This window comes from Muscardinus avellanarius, assembly GCF_963383645.1.
Source record: "Muscardinus avellanarius genome assembly, chromosome: 4".
NCBI lineage: Eukaryota > Metazoa > Chordata > Mammalia > Rodentia > Gliridae > Muscardinus > Muscardinus avellanarius.
Genome location: NC_137789.1, coordinates 84,053,939 through 84,072,713, shown reverse-complemented (window position 1 = coordinate 84,072,713; position 18,775 = coordinate 84,053,939). Strand labels below are relative to the sequence as shown.

Here is an 18,775-nt window from a genome sequence, read left to right as displayed (position 1 = left end):
GCTGCCCAAGATCAACCTCAGAAAGAGGAAAGTTCCTCAACATGAGGGAGCTGTGGCCCTTTTTAGCAGATGTTATGAGGCTGGGAAGGTAAGAGACAAGTGTTAAATACTCTCCTTTATGTTGCCAATAAGTGTCATCGATTCCCTTTGCTGGCATGTTTTTCCAATGCAGGAATTCTAGATCCTATGTTTAAAATGACCCCCAAGGGTGGGGAAAAGGGAAGGTGTCAGTCAAAATAACCCTTCAGTTATAAGATGAATAAATTCTGGGAATTGAATGTACAGCATGCTGACTGTGTTACTAACACTGTATTATAATCTTGAAGTATATGACTTGATCTTTTGTTTCCTCACCAGACACACACACACACACACACACACACACACACGCACGCACGCATGCACGCACGCACACGCACACACACACACACACACATGCACAACATTGTTTTTATGTATCTTGACTGTGTTAAACACTTCACAATCTATACATATATCAAACTGTGTTAGCTTCCTTTCACTATAAGAAAATACTTGAAAGAATAGACTTAGAAGAAGGAAAGGCTAATTTGGCTGACAGTTTTGGAGGTTTCAGTTCATAGATGGTTGACTCATTATTGGGGAGTCTTGTTGCCAGGAAGTATTCCTCAGCAAGAATACATGTAAGAGGAGGCCTGTTTACCACATGGCTGCTAGAAAGCAGAGAAAGGCCAGGGCCAGGATCACAGCATCCTACTCAAGGACGCAGCCCCAGTGACCTGACATCTTTCCAGTAGGCCTCACCTCCTGAAGCCTCCACCACCTGCCATTAACAGGACAGGCTGGGGACCAAGCCTTCAATACATGGGACTTTGGGGGAAACCCAAGATCCAAACTATAGCACAAACTGTCACATTATACACCATGAACACATACACATTTATTTGTCAATGATACCTCTGTAGAGGTTGGGTGGGGAAGTAACCTTAATGTAAATTGTGGGCTTTGGGTGGTAGTACGGTGCCAGGGGTACAGGTTCATCAATTGTGATCAATGTCCCACTGTGATGGGGATATTGATATGGCAAAGGCTGTGTATGTGAAAGGCAGGGATTTATGGAAATCTATGCTTTTCATTAGATTTTGCTGTGAAACTAAAACTCCCTTTTAGAGGAGAAGCTTCAAAAATTTTAATAAAAATAAAATGATCTGAAATAATGACAATTGTCCTGATGTGACTTCTCAGCAGAATTATTTGAAAACATAATGAGTTTGTTTCATCAAATTCCCCAGATATCTTCAGTTTGTCTCAATGAAATTAATTCGCTAAATATCTTTCTGGATTGCTTTCTATTGAAATTATGGTTCTTTACTAAATGGCAGTGGTTTATTCATTTTAAAAAGAAAGGAAACCCAGCTTGATTTAAAAGAGAAAGAAAATAATCACTTGGTTGTTTCTCAAGTGATTTAATATTTATGTCTCCTTAATCAATCTAAAATGTTCTAAAGGAGTCATAGTCACATAAGAGTCAGGCCCTTAGCTTGTTTTGTTGCTGTGGCCAAAATATCTGACAAAAATGTTAGGACAGGAAAGTTGTATGTGGCTTATTGTTTTAGAGGTTCTGTCCATTGTTGGCTAGTTTCAAAGCAGAAAAATGATGGTAGCAGAGCATGCCAAAGAAAAGATGCCCTGAGAAGCCAGAAGCAATGAGAGAAGGAAAGAAGGAGAAGAAGGAAAAGGAGGAGCAGGAAGAGATGTGACCCTTAAGGCATGCCTCCGTGACCTAACTCCAGCCACACCCTACCTGCCTATAGGCAGCACTGTGGTTCTCCAGCACCACTCCCTACATGCACAGAGAACAAGCTGTCTGCATAAAATGGAAAGGGCATGAGTTCCTGGGCCACTGCACTTCAGTTATGCAGATAGCGATGTACAGCCACATTGTGCCCTAGCAAGTATCCCCACAGGATGGTACCCATGAAATAAGGGGAATGCTCGAGGATTAGCCAGTGCCCTAGGAAGAGCTCACTTCTTCCTATCAGTAGTCAAAATGCACTCTCCCAAACAAAGTTCAAACAAAAGTTCTAGTGCATCCAGCTGCACACGCAAGGTGAGGGCTTATTGTGTCTGCTAGAATCCAAAAGAAAGCTGCACACCACCAATGACTGGCATGCTGTTTCTAGTACAAAACTAGCTGTACCTTAGAAGTATGTGGATATTTTTAAATTTTTTTGTCTTTTTTTGGTACAAGGGTCTGAACCCAGGAGCATTCTACTCTGAGCATCACCGCCCCCAGTCCTATTTTATTTTTTATTTTGAAATGGTGTTTCACTAAGTTACTGAGACTGGTTTCAAACCTGCAATCCTCCTGTTTCAGTCTCCCAAGTACTGGGATTATTGGCATTCACAACCATGCCTGCCTATTTTTGTCTTTATACAAAAATCTGAATCAGCTCGGGACAAGCCACTGAATGTGGGCAAGTAGAAAGTCCCAGTTACTACCCCCTGTGCTCTGTCCCCTGTTAGAGGAAGCTGCCCTTCTCTGTGTGGGAAACAACTCAACAAGGTGGAAAGTAGAGAGGGCCTTAGAGTTATACAGACTTGGACTAAGATACTGGATTCAAATTTTAACAATCTTTCCTTAGATTGTTGAACCTCTATAGTTTTATATCTTCATCTGAAAACAAGCTCTAACAACCCCCATTTAATAGGCTAGTTGTTTATTTAAATGGATTACTATCCAACATAAGTTCAGAAAGCTGTTACTATTGTTATAGAAAATCTTTACCTGCTTCTCACTCCAGTTGTTCCTAATGTAAAGATCACACTGTTCAGCTTCTGACAAGTTCCTTTGGGATATCTTGATTCACCACATTTTCCCTACCTTTACTGAAATTCCAATTTACTTGGCCAATTGGCAATGTCAAGCATACAATAACCCACAAGTCTTTTATAATAGAATCCCATTTCCTGAAATTCATTCTTTTTCTATAAGTCATTCTTATCTAAGACATAAAGCAGTATCCTCTCTAAAAGGGAGTAAAGATTGAATACTAGGTGATTTTTCTGATGAGGAAAAAATAAATGCTATTCTGAAATTCTCTCTTGTAACAAATTTCTAAGCCTGTACTAACTTGGTCCACTGAAACCACATAAGCCAGACCTTAGAAAGGAAACTGCCCTGCTGCCTCACAGAACACAGAGCCTCCCATTGTAACAAAAATTGAGTACATCTGAATGATAACCTGGAATGAAGATGACAGCCATATAAGTCACAGAAAGATATTGCTGTTCAGGAGCTACAAGTGCTGTGATTAATGGGGAGGAACTCTTCTATAGAGAAATAAATTCCTCACTTAATGAACAGAAGGATAGTCACCAGGAAAAACTGTAAAGTCAACATAATCAAAAATAATTTTATTTATTTATTTATTTATTTATTTATTTATTTATTTATTTATTTTGATGGTACTGGGGGTGGAACCCAGTGGATTTTCTCCCTCTGAGCTATACTCCAAGACCTATTTGGGAAAAGTAGCTGAGGCTAGCTTTGAATGCCTGTGATCCTTCTGTCTCAGCCTCCCAAGTGCTGGACTTACAAGCATGTACCACCATGCCCGGCTTCAAGAAATAATTTTAAAAGTTACTATTTTGTTTGTGTTTGTTAAAGCTTAGAGCTCCATATTAAGTATCCCAATGGCTGGTCTACCTGCCTGTCTGCCTTTCTTCCCTTTTCTCTCTCTTTTCTCTCCTCTCTCCTCTCTCCTCTCTCCTCTCTCCTCTCTCCTCTCACCTCTCCCCTCTCCCCTCTCCCTCTCTCTCTCTCTCTCTCTCTCTCTCTCTCTCTCTCTCTCTCTCTCTCTCTCTCTCTTTCTCTCTCTCTCTCTCTCTCTACCCTTTCCCCTCTCCCCTCTCCCCTCTCCTCTCTCCCCTCTTCCCTCTCTTTCTCTTCACCTGTTCAGTATATGATCATTGAAATGGTTGCACAAGGCTTTGGACTTCACCTGTGATCATATACCCACAAAAAAAGAAAACAATTTTAGATAATCCAAATAAGCACTTTTGGTGAAAATAATTCCCTATTTTAATAGGTTGTCAAACACATACAAATCACCTTGAGAAATGAAAGACAGGCTCTTAATTTCTGAAGTTATTTTTGTCACATTTACGTTAAAGAAAATGTTTCATGTTGCTTCCAAGACAGGATTCAGAAAAAACCCAGAACATACGATTTTAACCAAAATTCAAGACAAGGCTTATGTTGACTAGGGGGCAATTAATGGTGAATTATAGAGCTTTACCTGTATGTGACACATCTCTACCTGTGCTTTGGAAATGTTATCTAAGGTGGGACATGTTGATATATGTGAGACTCTGAGAAATGTGTGTACAAACAATGGCAGTGATTACAAGTATTTCAAGGCAGGAAATGTGAAGCCTGGAATGGAAGAAGTGGTCACCATGACAGATACTCAGGCTGGTCCCCACCCCATTTCTTCCCACATTTCTCCAACACTAGGACAGTCACACCATTGGACACAGTTCAACCACAGTGCTCAAAGGAGCTCAGTGTTGACCTGAGTGAATCTGTACATTCCAGCAAACTTAAGGTGGTATTAGCAGAGGGAAGCATTAACTTCTTTCCCCAGAAGAGGAAAACATATTCTTTCCTCCTATTTGTTAGTAAGAACATGGATTTCTTCATGCGATAAGCTCCATGCCCAGCAAACTTGGGTGCATTAGCTTTTTTTGGAGGAAAAAACTTGAATTTAGGAAATGTATCAATTTTCATTTTATTTTTTGTGGCTTACTTTTCTTCTCAGCTTCTTATAAAATTACTCCTTTACAGAAATGTCAACATGATGAGTCTGAAAGAAAAGACAATTCTACTTTCAAGACAAGGCAGGAGAAGAACCCCAGCAAGCAACCACTAAAAACTAATGAAGAAGGAAAAACTCAAAGACTAAGAACCAATGGAATTTTTAGAACCTTACAATTTTTTCTTAGTTAAATTTATTTTTACTTATAATTAATTTATACCTTTGCAGAAGTATATCGTTTCTCTAATTTATGCAAAAGAAAATATAAACATAATTATTATGAAATTTGATGCCTGACCAGTGTTCTCTGAAGAAGAGGAAGAGGATGGGTGGGTGGGTAGTGTTTGAGCCAAGCTGTGTACTCCCCAAATTCCTGTGTTGAAGTCCTAATCCCCAGAGCCCCAGAATGTGACTATATTTGGAGATGGCTTTCAAAGAGATAGTTAAGGTCAAATGAGGTCATCTGGGTAAAAAGGATTAGGACATGTTATATACATAAAGAGGAGACAGAGAGAAGAAAAAAATCTATAGGCAAGAGAGAGAGAGAGAGAGAGAGAGAGAGAGAGAGAGAGAGAGAGAGAGAGACCTGAGAGAAGTTCAACCCAGCTGACGCCTTGATTTTATTCTCTATGTGTGTGTGTGTGTGTGTGTGTGTGTGTGTGTGTGTGTGTGTGTTACTGGGAGTGGAACCCAGGGGCTTTTCTACCTCCAGGCTATACTCACAAACCTATTTTATACTTTATTTGGAAACAGGGTCTTACTAAGTTGCTGAGAGCCTCACTAAGTAGCTGAGACTTGCTTGAACCTGTGCGATCCTCCTGTCTCAGCCTCCCAAGCACTGGGATTACAAGTGTGCACCACCATGCCCAGCTTTAGACTGTGGCATCCAAAAATGTGAGATAATTACCCTTATATTGTTTATGCTGCTCCATCTGTGGTAACTTTGTTATGCATGGCATTCCTAGCAGACTAACGCACACAGATGCTGCAGAAACCTGAGGCACTTAGAGCCATCCAGAAGGAACAAAGGTAGTTGAGTCTGTAGAAAGGGATAGATAACTGAGAGATAGAGGTATAGATTTAGGATTTGTCAGAATGTACCTGACAGGCATGGCCAGGAGAACAGATAAAGCCACTGAAAGGAAGAGTATAGTGGTCAGTTCAATGTGTCACCTGGCCAGGCTATAGCTCTCAGGTCTTCAAACTCTCATGTAACTGTTGCTGTGAAACTGTTTTGTGGATATGTCTTAAGGCCATCATCAGCTGACTTTAAGCAAGGGAGATACTTCTAGGTTATCTAGGTGGACTTGACTGATCAGTGGAAAGGCTATAAGAACAGAGTTGAGACTTCTCAGAAAGGAAAGTTTCCACTTGAGGCCAATAGCTTGCCCAGCACTGTGGGTTTCAGACTTCCCATGCTGTTTTCACAACCACATAAGCCAATTTCTTGCAAGAAATCTCTTAGCATGTACCTCTATTACTGTTTCTTTGTTGCTTCTCCAACCTTGACTAACAGAGAACATGTCAAGTGAGGATAAAAGAGAGCTGAGAAGACCCCGGAGAACAGGACCATTTAGGAAATATCAGAGGAAGAGGAGCTCAGAGGATGTGTAGGGAAACCAAGGACAGAGTGCTGTCTAGTGAGTGTGGAACTTCAGACTGGTCAAAGGATGCCAGACCCTCCACAGAAGTCAGGCAATAGCCATCCTCTAATGAGACTCTGAAATGTAAGAATTAGGGCTTTGGTCAAGGAACTTGATTAAAAGCCCCTAGGTGGAATGGGAGAAAGAGAAACAAAGAGAAAGGACAATTCCTCCAAGAATCTTAGCCAACTGCAATGGACAGCATAGTAAAAAGATATTAGTGAAGGGAACTCAGGAAAAATGGAAAGGTAGTAGATACTGAGTTGCTGAAGAAGATGTCAGGCACGTGAGCATGTAGAACTGCTGAATAGACAAAGCCAGTGGTGGTGGACAAAAAGAGATTCTGGATAGAGTGCAAAAGAAATAACTGATACAGCAAAATCCCAGGAGATGACAGGAGCTGGAATAAGAGGATAGAGACTCTTCCCCTGAGATGGAACAGAATGAAGGAGGCCACTGTCACCATGCTTGTGAAAAGGGGTCAGGTGGAAAGTTTTGGAACCAGTACAGATTTGAATTTTTTATGGGAAGTAGAAGAAGGAATTGACTCTTGCTGGAAAATAGGAGAGGGATGCAGAGAAGCCTCCAGGCAGTACAGAGGTCAGGTACACTCAGAGGCATTGACTTTGCCTTGACAGAAATAAAGTGGCTTTTATCCATCTGTCTTCATCTAATTGTGAATAGGAACAAGGAAGGAAGAGTGCAGGCTTAGTGGGCATTAGGCCTTGGTGCAAGAGAGTGGCAGTAGGACCAAACAGCAGGACAGCAGAGTGTATTGTAAAAATCTAGGCTGGGTAAAAGAAAAAGAGAAAGCAAGATAAAAACGAAGATCCTTTAAAAACAAAATGTAGATCCTCCTGGGATGTAGGTACCAAATGTTTGCAGAAGGGGTCAGGTGAAATATTAGTAGCACAGTGGATAAAAGCATAGGCTCTAGTCAGGGTGTGGGAATCATTCTAGCTTCCTGAGGAAGCAAAGAGTGGCATTTTTTAATCTTAACCCATCTATGGCTATTAAAATTAAATAATTTCCACAAAGTAGGTAGCTTTTCCCTTGGGGCAATTAATAATCATTTGCTAACTTTTAAGCATCCTTGTTAAGGAAGTAAACAGCTGTAAGTGTGGGCAGTTGTGGTAGGAGCATGAAGGTTGATACTCAATCTCTCAGACATGGAGCTGCCTGTCAAGGTCCAGGGTACAGATGTGATGTGTGTCATGTTGTTCATTTAGGGTGACCTGCAAAGGAGGAAGTCAAGAGACTATGGGATTAGGATTCTAAGCATCATACCTGTGACCACAAGGACCCCCATATCCCCAAAATTAGGTAGAAGGGAGGCTAGAATGCATGGATTTTAAGGTCTTCAGAGTGAAATATTGATATGACCTCATATTACAGGGCTATGAGAGCTGGTAGATAAAAAATGATAAGAACCCTTGAAACTTTACATAGCTTCAGAAGATTCTAGGCAACATTGTCAGGAGCTCAAAGTGAGAAAAGATATTTGATGTGTGTGTGTGTGTGTGTGTGTGTGTGTGTGTGTGTGTGTGTGTATGTGTATTTGTTTTGGTGCTGAAGGTTGAGCCCAGGAATATTCGACCTTCCAGATACACCCCCCAGCTCCTTAAAAAAATTTTAATTAAAACAGGGTCTTGCCAAGATGCTCAGGGTCTTGCTAAGGTACAGAGGCTGGCCTCAAACCTGTGATCTTCCTTTCTCAGTCTACCAAGTACTGGGATTACAGGTGTGTACCACAAGGCTCCACAGGAAAAGAAATTCGTAAGGCAAGTCTAAAAAAAGTCAACCACCTCTACTTTTCATAGCTCTGTTCCACATCTCTAATTTTCTCTCCAAACCAGAAGAACTAGCAATCCTAGAACTGCACCTGCCCACCATGTGAGCATCTATTTGCCATCTCTAGAATGATGTCCTATAAAAGATTGAACTTTGCTAGGACTTTTTTATGTATAATATTTTATTTATTTATTTTTGTGGTACTGGGTATAGAATCCAGGGACATTCTACCTCCAAGCTACACCCCCAGCCCCATTTTTTTTATTCTTTATTTTGAAACAGGGTCCTTTTAAGTTGTGGAGATACTAAGTAGCTGAGGCTGGCTGCAGCCTCCCAAGTACTGGGATTAGAAGCATGCGCCACCTTGCCTGGCTACATGTATAATTTTTTTAAATAGTGTCCTTCTTAAAAGAAATCCTCCATCTTTTCAAGCAAAGTTGACCAGCCCTCCAACTTCCCTTAGAAGAGCTGCATGTGAATTCCACACTGAGCTTCCCCAGTTCTGACAAGCATATCCTAACACTCTTCTTGCTGCCCTCTCTGGAATATTTATTCTATTGTATTGAGATAAATAAGCCCAACCCACCAACTCTTCTTCAGAGGTTTTATTTTTCGATTCTTTAACCATCTCTCAGTGTGAACAAATTCTAAACACTCCTTTACTGTCTTAGCCATTGATTTAGGTAAACTAGATGATGTTGTTATGTGAAATGTTTAATTTTTAAAATACTGTTAGCTGGATTTTTCCCACATGTTAGTTCTGGATATCTTTGGGAAACATAAACATTAAAAGTCTTAGTTTATCTACAATAATTCTTTTTTCCATCTGACGGGTCTATCTTTGCACATAATTTTGGAATTCTTCATTCTTTTCAATCCTAGTCTGCAGAGTCATTTACTAAGTAGCCGAGCAACTAGGAAGCTCTTTTCAAATTCAAGACTTCAGGTGCTTATCCAAATACCAGCAAGAAAATTTGTTTTTCTTAGGCACTGAATATGACATGGGTAGGAAAAGACCTGATCTTTTAAGTTAGAGTTCTCTTTTTGTATAATAATGTTGTATTACCCTAAATGCCCTTTGTATCAATATATTCTAAAAATTTCATTACAATTTAGAACACAGATGTCCTTATTTTGTCTGATCTTCTATCTAATGGAGACTAGTCTTGAGATTACTAATGACTTGGACAAAAAATTTGCCTTCAACATGCTCCCCTTTCTGTAGCCTTTATTTATTACTAAGAAGATTACTGTGAAATACAATATGCATTTATTAAAACAAGAGTGCAAAATTATGACACTCGGTGAAATAAGCTTAATAATATTTATGCAAAGGCTTAAATGATAGGTTTTTTTGTTTTGTTTTGTTTGCTTGTTTGTTTGTTTTGCAGCATTGGGCATGGAACCCAGGGGCATTCTACCTCCGAGCTACACCCCAGTCCTAATTTTTATTCTTTATTTTGAAACAGGGTCTCACTGGGTCTCCTGTCTCAGCCTCCCCAATGTAGGGATTACAAGTGTGTGCCACCACGCCCGGCTTAAATGATAGTTTTTAACTTCAGAGTACAGATAAATGACTTGACATTTCAAAGCCAAAATAATAAAAAGAGGTGTTTTTAATTATTACTTCCTAGGAGAAAAACTTATGCCAATATATATAATATATAAATATATTATTTGAATGTGTAATTAGTGTATTACTTTTATTCTTAAGGATTTGTTTTAAAACTAAAGTTATAATGATGATGATAGAAAAGAAAAATGACAATGATGACAAAGAAGAAATAATTATTCTTTCAGTGTCCCCTAATCACAGCACCTTGTATCTTTATTTTTAGGGACTTCTCAAAGAAATATGAGCTTCTTTTTCATTCTCAAAGGTCTATTTTCTTTAGTATTAGGTCTCCCAGAAAGAGTAATGTATGTGGCATATGGAACCACGTTGGGTTTTCTTCCTTTTATTTCTGTCTTTTAAAAATTAAGAATCTCTTTACTTATCAGAAAGTTAGCATACATGTGGACATTTAGAAACTTATTGGAAGTTGATTTCAAGAGAAAAAAAGCCCTAAAAAACAATAAAATAAAACCTTCCATTTTGGAATGTTTGGGTGGGGTAAAATAGCAAAAATAGCAAAGCAATTTTTAAAACATCTCCACAGCCCACTGTTCAGAGGGTAAATACTAGCTGGCTAATTTACAAAAGTCATTGATACTCTAAAAAAAAAAATGAAAAGACATTTTATATGGATACCAACAGCCCTAAATACTATACTGGTATTTGTTTCATAAGCTATTACACCAGTCTGATGATTCACAGAAAGTTCTGAACTGTTTTTCAGTACATTCGGTGGGCCTGAAATTTATCTGAAGAAATATTTACAAAGGTCAAAAAAGAAAGTGCTCCAAACTGGAGCAGGCGGTGAGCAAGAGGCGGGCAAATGAGTGAATTTCTTCACCATGAGAAGCTGACCTTGTGGTTGCAACTCTGGTATTTTCAAGTATAGTTTTCAGCAGGGGGTTGAGGAGGCCCAGGGCCTTCTTAATATCTCCTGGGGCCCCAGTTCTCAGATTCTTCTTGTGCGACCCCCCACAAAAAGCTCTCCCAGGAAATCCTCACCTCTTTTTAGAAGCCACCCTGCGAGGATTTCCAGAACCCTCAAAACTGGAGCCCCCACCACGTGGGTGGGCTGCTCCCCGGCTGGGCGCTGCTTTCCTCCCCAGCCCGCCCCCGCCTCCAGCCGCGACCCCGCGCTCACCGGATGATCACGAACATGACCAGCGAGTTTCCCACCAGGCCCACGACGAACACCACGGAGTAGACCGCGGTGATGATGACCGGGATCGCGGGGGAGATGTGCGCGGGCTCCAGCTGCAAGTCCTCGGAGCCCGCGCTGCGGTTGCTGTCCGACTCGGCCCTGCCGGAGAGCCAGGCGCTGCTGTTGGGGCGCAGGCAGGCGCTCGGGGCGCAGGTGGGGCCTGGTTCTCCGCGGAAGATCTGGACCGGGGGCTCCATGGCCCGGCGGCTGCAGCCAGAGGGCGAGGAGAAGCTGCACCTGGGGGACTGCGGGCGCAAAAGGACAGGCTGGACCTGGAGAGACAAACTTTGCCCGCATGGGGCCCGGCGGCGCGCAGTTTGCCTTTGCTGAAGAGCTACGGCCCTGGACACCCCGTCCGCCGCACATTCCCGGACCTTCCTTGCCATTCCCGGTCAGCTTATCCCTGTCTGGGTGCGGAGCAGGGGTGGAGAGAACCCCCGCCCCAGCTCTCAGATGCATAACCCCCTCCCCCGCCATTCCTCGGCACTGTCCACTAGTGGAATTGTCTCAGACTGCTGATCTGAGCGTCCAAGGATAAAAAACCCATCCGGAGCACAGAGCCCTAGCTAGGACTGGAAAGCTCAAGGCTCACCTCTGGTTCCTGGAAATAGCCGAAGTGGTCGCTGCTGAGCCCCGCGCTCCAGGGTCCTGCTCAGCTTTCAATGTCGCAGCGCACCTGCCACCCGCCTCTCTGGCGCTCAGACGACTGCTCCGCACTCTTCCCACTGCTCAGTGCACAGCTCCCACTACTGGAGGTGGCTCCACCGGGCGGGGAGCAGGTAGGAGGCGGCAGGGGCACAGGGCACTGCCAGGCTAAAAGCTGGGCTGGCAAGACCCACCCATCGGTGCCCCGCCCCGCCCCGCCCTCCAGAGCTGAGCCCCCACCGGGCCAGCGACTCCACGCCCAGAGCCGCACCTCGCTGGGTTCCCCAGGACCCCCAGCCTTCCCAGTGGCCTAATGGGGCAATTTGCATTTAGTAATTGGAAAAGGCGTGTGGATTTAGTGCTATTATGAATCTGGACCATTCCTTAGAACTTACTTGCATAGTTTTTTTTTCAGTTGGAGAGAAAAGCCACTGTAATTTTCTTAGAGTTTTATGCATTTGAGTCATCCATATAAAGTAGCAAAATGAGCCGGGTGTGGTGATGCACACCTATAATCCTAGTCCTTGGGAGGCTGAAGCAAGAGGATCACAAGTTCAAGGCCAGACTCAGAAACCTAGCCAGACCAGCAGCAGCTTAGAGAGACGCTGTTTCAAAATAAAATGAAATAAAAAGGGCTGGAGGCATAACTCCTAGGTAGCTGGGTTCAAACCTCAGGACAAAAATAAAACAACAACAAAACATCAAAATGAACTAGTTAGAAAAAGACCAGGTCATAAAACATGAAGAACTTAGGATGCAGAAGTAGACTATTTCTGTGCATTTTGCTATTTTCAGTCTGATCTAACTGGATGGCAGGCTGCACGTAAACAGCACCTTATGGGTAGTGCCTCTGTTGTGTGGTACTACCTGCAAAGACAAAGCACTCCTCTTACTCAAGGCTCACTGCTGGTACAGGAGAGTGACAGTATCTCTACCTCACAAGGGTCCCAGCATGCATTACATTCTCCTCTCTTCTGTCTTACAGTCCCCTCTGGAACCATACCACTGGGGATCCAAACCTCTGTGGAGAAACCGAGTCATCACAATTTCTTTGCAAATCTTTGCCAGTCCAGGATGGTTGTCAAGTTCTGCTGGGTGAAAGGGGTTTTTGGACAAAGGAACAAAGGCACAAAGGTGGGGTCCCAGGGCTCATTCACTGAAGAAAAGATCTGAAAAGAAAGTAGGAAAGTCCTGTTTTCTTATTGGGTTCTGGAGGCAGGGCTGGAGGAAAACCAAATTTCTCCAGTAGGTTTTTTTTGTCTCAGTGACAAACACAAGTCCCCAGTGCTTATGTTCAGGACCATACCTGAGCACCGTAAGGGCTGTTACAACTCTTCCATCCATCTGCTGATGGTAGAAGAAGGTCCCTGATTCTTTCAAGACATCTTGACCCCAAAAGAAATTTGGCCACTGAAGTCTCCCTGTGGCTTAGAAATGTGCAACTCTTTTCAGCAGTGTGATCCAAACAGCAAAATAAAAGCTTCCTTTTGGCAAACAGTTCACTTCAACACTGACTTTTGAAAATTATCAAATCGCATCTCTTTTAAATCTGATAGTGAATTCTTATTGGAAAGTAGTATCTGCTTTTGCAAAATATCGGCCCTGCTGGGACCTCAGTGTTTCTACCAGCTGTCTTCATAAGGAAACTGAAAAACAGAATCTTCCCCAGGAGGTTAGAGTCTTACTTCCTGCCACGGTGATTCCATGCCGCCACCAAATAGCCCAACAAAGATATTTTGCTTAAAATTTACAAAAACTGAGCAGTACTGAAGTTGAATAGAAAGTAAAAGTAGTTTTGTCAAAAATAAGAGAAAGTCCAAAATTACCCTCATCTTTTTTATATATTTATTACTTATCTATGTCCTCGTGTGTTAAAGATATGCTTGCCTTTTTTTGCTACACACTCTCTAAGTGTACCCATATTATCTAGCCTCCTTTTGTGGTCATTTTCCACATTGGTTGTTTTCTTTATTTAGCATGTAGGTAGTTTATGCAACTAGATCTAGATTCAAACACAGGTGATTGTGGCTCTTGTTATATACCTGTTGAACAGAACTATTCCATGTAAGAAGACAAATATAGAAAGGACCACTCCTCTGTGCCCCCCCACCAACATACAACAAATTTAAGAGGGAGGTATTTAGCCAAGAAAAGAAGAAAGGGAAACGTATTCCTTGAAAAAAATTAGGAAAAAATTTAAAGGCATAAAAGTTCTAAAGAAAAGCACAAGTTGATACAATTCCAACAATTCAAACTTTTGATCTCTCTTTCTCAGATACATAGTCATCCCTCTGTATCTTCCAGAAATTGGTTTCAAAATCTCCATGGCTCTCAAATTCTGCAAATGCACAAGTCTTATATATCAAGGGATGCAATATTTGTGTATACACTATGAGTTCTCCTGTACACTTTAAATCATCACTAGATGATTTGTAATACTGTGCATAATTCAGATTATATGAACATGGTTTTTGGACTTTATTGTTTAGAGGATAATGACAAGAAAAAAGTTTGTTCATGTTCAGTACAAATGCAGTTTTTAAAAAATGTGTATTTTCAATTTATGGTTAGTTGCACCTATTGATCCAGAGCCCCGTCCCTGCAGAAGGTAGACTTTGTGCAGTGGGTATGACAGAGTTTCTCTGGGATATACTCCTATAATTAAAATAGAATGCAGAGCTCGCCCCAGACATCTAAACTGTTAGTATGATGTTCTCATTTTAATCAGTGAGGAGAAACTTCTACTAGTTGAGGTAGTCTTCTGAAGCAAAAAATAATACAATTTATAATAGAAGTCATTCTGTTTCATTTGCATAGCTCCATTACCCTCTTTTTAAACCAAATTAATGGTCAAAATAAAATGAAGTCGAGATGGGGAGAGCATTGATATGCTTTCCAGCGACTCTGGTTGCCAGGGGAACCTGCCCGTCCTTGAATTCGCTGAATGTGGCTGTTTCTGTGGAGTCAGGCTCTCAGGAGTATATGATTTTATCATAATATTGGCTAAAACCTCACAAAATAGACAGAAAAATAAACTGCTAGAATGTGGTACACTATCACACACTCTTATAAAGCCCATGTGATTAAACTTACTAGTATTGTATTTCTATTTGGCATTCTACTCAACATGCATATACTTAAAACCATTAGGAAACATTTGTAAAGAAGAAAGCATTGAGGTTTTTTTATTATTAGTTATTTCAGGAAAGTATATTGGGTGGTGAGTATTTTTGAAATATCTGCCAGATAGACTAGATAACCTACCATCCAACTGTGCTAAGTTGCTTGATTGTGACTTTAACAACAGATATAAACCAGCAATGTGTGGGCTGAAAGAGGCAGCTCTGCCTAAGACCCCGGTGCAGCTACCACAGTCCACTAAGCCAGGAGACAGTCAGTCCTAGCTTGCTTCCCTCAATACATATTGCTAACTCTCCCCTAGTGGTCCCACGTGAAGGTGTAACAAGAACCAAAACAAAGACACTTTTTTCTAGGGGACGTACACTTTGCTATAATAGCCACAAACTAAATTTAAAAAAAAAAACAACTTACACTTGTAATCTCAGCATTTGGGAGGCTGAGACCAGAGGATCATGGTTCACCGACAACCTCAGCTACTTAGTGAGGCCCTCTGCAACTCAGTGAGACCCTGTTTCAAAATAAAGAATAAAAAATAGGGCTGAGGGTGTTGCTCAGAGGTAGAATGCCTCCATGTTCAGTCCCTAGTACTGCAAGTATATAATATTTAAAGTGAAAGCATTCTCTGTGAGCTAATGCAAACTTGGCTAGTGTACAGTCTTGCATATGTAGAGAGGAGGCCAGGAAGCCATACTTGGTAAGAGCTCATCAAGGCTGTCCCTTCTCAAGAAGTAGCATGGCAGCTGACACATAGTGGCCATTACCTAAATGAAGAGGAATAAGGGACCATTTTAAGCAGGTAACAGCACATGTGAAGGAGCTACATGGGCAGGAGGGGTATGTCTGTGGCACTGTGGCCAAGGTGCCCCAGCCTCGGTGAAGATCATTGTGGTATAGGGGGAAATGGCAGATCCTGTTGGCTCACCATCTCCTTTGAACTGTAGTCAAAGAGTAACATAGAAGCACTGAGGAAGCTCAGACAAGAGAGGCACATGCTCAGCTTTGGAATTTTTAAATATCTCTTTTTTTTTTTTTTAGCTTAGAGAATATACTGGAAGGGGCTAGAGATGTAGAGGTTTCATATTGAACCAGCATTGGTCAGTGTCATGGCTAAAAGCCATCTTTTCTTATGAACTTTCTTATGGTCATTGACTTAGACCTGAAACTTCTCATCTGAAATTCTTGACTGAATTTCACCAATGTGAAAATTCCTTGAAAGTCACATGCCAGGCACAAGGGAGGAGGGAGAAAAACTCTGCAACACAAAGCAATGAACGGCGTGTCAGACATCTGCGCAAAATTAGTGGACGGATGGCCAGGATTACCTAGTAGTGGAGAAAAGAGATCACAGAGATGGGGACAGAAACATGAGCAAGAAATCAGCAGGGAAACAAAACCAGAGCATCACAGGTGCAGAGGTACGAGAGCCTGACATGCTGTAGTCAGCTTGTGTCACAGGCCCTCCAGGTGAGCACGGGGATGGGGGCTGGGGGGAGACTGAAGTGGGGTACTGGAAGTGGGCAGTGGGCAATAGAAGAACCAGAATGCTCAGACTTAGTGGCAACAGCAGGCTGCAATGGGTAGTGAGTAGACAACCCTTGGAAAGGCAAGGCCAATGCACGGACAGAGGGCAAAAGCTTAAAAACGCTTTCCTAATGGTCTATGTAGAGATGACTCAACACTACAACAACTTGATGGCTGAGACAACAGGGAGCTGATAGTTTTGAGAACCATTTAGGAAATTAAATTGGCAAGACTTGTAGTTTGAATGAATTTGGAAGTTAGAGAGGAGGAAGAACCCGATATTGCTTTAGGATTATGCTTGGGTGACCAAGTGAGCAACAGTATCATTAACTGAAATAGAAAACTCAGGGAAATCACAGTGAGCTTTTGGTGGAACATAATAAGTTCTGCTTTTGGAAGGCTGAGTTTGAGGTAGGAGGAGGCGTTTATGTGTGTGCATGATGTAGGAGCTTCAAATTAGGGAGATTAAGTGTAGCCATGGAAGTGAATAAGGGCATCCAAAATGAGCATGGCAAGATCATCACACTGAGGAAAAGATGCTAGAAAACCACATCTGTTCACAAAGATCTAGCCAAGAAGACAGATAAAAAAATAAGAGGTTTAATTGAAGGAGGAGGAAGAAGCAGAGTCAGAGGAGCCAAAAGAAGAGAGAATTTCATGAAGGATGGAGTGATCAACAGAGTCTCAAGGACAGAGAGGATAAAGAAGATATTTGACAAAGAGAAGTCTCTGAGGGCCTCAGCACTATATACAATTGAAATTAGGTTTTGTATATGACCATTAGACTACAAATAAATAGACAATAAGACAGAATGGAAAGTTAAGAAACCCCTTAACTTTCATGTTCTCTGTGCCCAGTGGCCAGTGGAGAAGACACCTGCCTCTCCCCATCTTGATCAGAGTCCATTCTTGACTTGATACCACAACCATGAGGACAGAAGTTCATCCACCAGGCCAGCCATAGCACAGAAGATCTGCACACCCTGGAGTGCAGGGGAATGCCCTTCTGTCACACAAGTTCCAGACTCAACTTCTATGCTATTTGGCCATCCAGGAATCAACACCAGCACATGAGGGCACCATTTTTCCTGTCTCATAATAACCATAATTTTCTGCTTACCAGAAAGGTTCTAGTTAATTATAGGCAGTAAGCGGAATCTGTAAGAGATCAGAGGACAAGTGGAAAAAGAAGTTGTGTTTTTCTCTCAGTGCCCTCTTGCCAGGGCTCTTTGATAGACCTTCTGTATCCTCTGAAGGGTTCAGCTCCTGCCCTCTTTGTATTATTATTCTCTCAGAACTCCAAGAATTCCTCTCTTGTCTTTGCTTTAGGCCAAGGAGTGGTAAAAACTCCCTCCTACGCTCTCTGGAGTACTGAATTCATCCTTTCCTGATTTCCTCCAAGCTCTTCTCATGCCTTAGAGTCTCTTCATTAAAACTTCCTCAATTACTGGGCTTCATTAGGTGGTGATCTCTCCTGTGTCTCCCCAGCACTTGTGTTTTCTGGATCACCTGAAATCTGTGTCCTGTACTCACCTTGCTTCACAGAGAGAGGTGACAGGATTGCAACTCATATATGCTCTGGGCAGCATTAACCCATGTTTGTAGACTTGGAAATTGATGGAGGTTTTCTCTAAGCTCATTTCAAAAGAGAAATTTTCAGGCTTTATCCCATGTCTTCCAAGATTCCTTGATTGAACCAAAAGAGATGCTATCATGTATCATGTCAGGCATTCATTTTCTAGGGAAGAGTTTGTCTCTGAGTTATCTTGTAATTGATGAAATAATTTATTAGTGACAAAAGAACAGCATCAGTACAGAAGAGCACCAAGCAAAAGCTCACTATTCCCTTTGATCATCAAAGTTCAATGTGCTTCTCTTGAGGTTAAAACAGTCAGCTTTACATTCCATGGGTCACCATTAGACTGGACATCAACCAAAAGGCAACCTCACCTGCTACTGTGAGGAGAGAAGTTTCCTGATTGTCAGCTGATCCAATGCCACCATGCCATGGGCTTATACATGTCAACCTTTGATTCTCAGATGATTAGAGTTTTTTTTTTTTTTTTTTTTTTTTTTTTTTTTTTTTTGGTGGTACTGGGGTTCCTGAAAGCCCTTCTACCTCCGGGCTACACTACCAGACCTATTTTTACATTTTTATTTGGAAACAGGGTCTCCTAAGCCAGCACGGGCAGCTGGCTTTGAACCTGTTCAATGCTCCTGTCTCTGCTCCCAAGCCCGGGGATTACAAGCATGTCCCACCACGCCCGGCAGATGATTAGACTTTATGGGCATTGTTTGCAGAAAGTTGAAATTTTTCGTGAGTTTCCCAGTGATATCATATTTCAAATCATTTTACTTATTGACATTTTTTATAAAGACATAGTAGATCTCCAAGGGATTCTTTCACCATTTTTTCTCT

The 18,775-nt window shown here is 41.8% G+C and overlaps 1 protein-coding gene across 1 annotated transcript in view; it reads right to left on the bottom strand.

Moving 5' to 3' along the window:
- OPRK1 (opioid receptor kappa 1) overlaps window positions 1-11,253 on the bottom strand; it is a gene marked incomplete at its 3' end in the record, with an annotated part of 29,516 nt that extends 18,263 nt beyond the window's left edge. The window contains exon 1 of the mRNA XM_080693756.1: window positions 10,990-11,253. Coding sequence (XP_080549882.1) covers window positions 10,990-11,246 — 257 coding nt within the window. The 5' untranslated portion in view covers window positions 11,247-11,253. The remainder of the gene's footprint in view (window positions 1-10,989) is intronic.
- Between the last annotated feature and the right edge of the window lie 7,522 nt (window positions 11,254-18,775).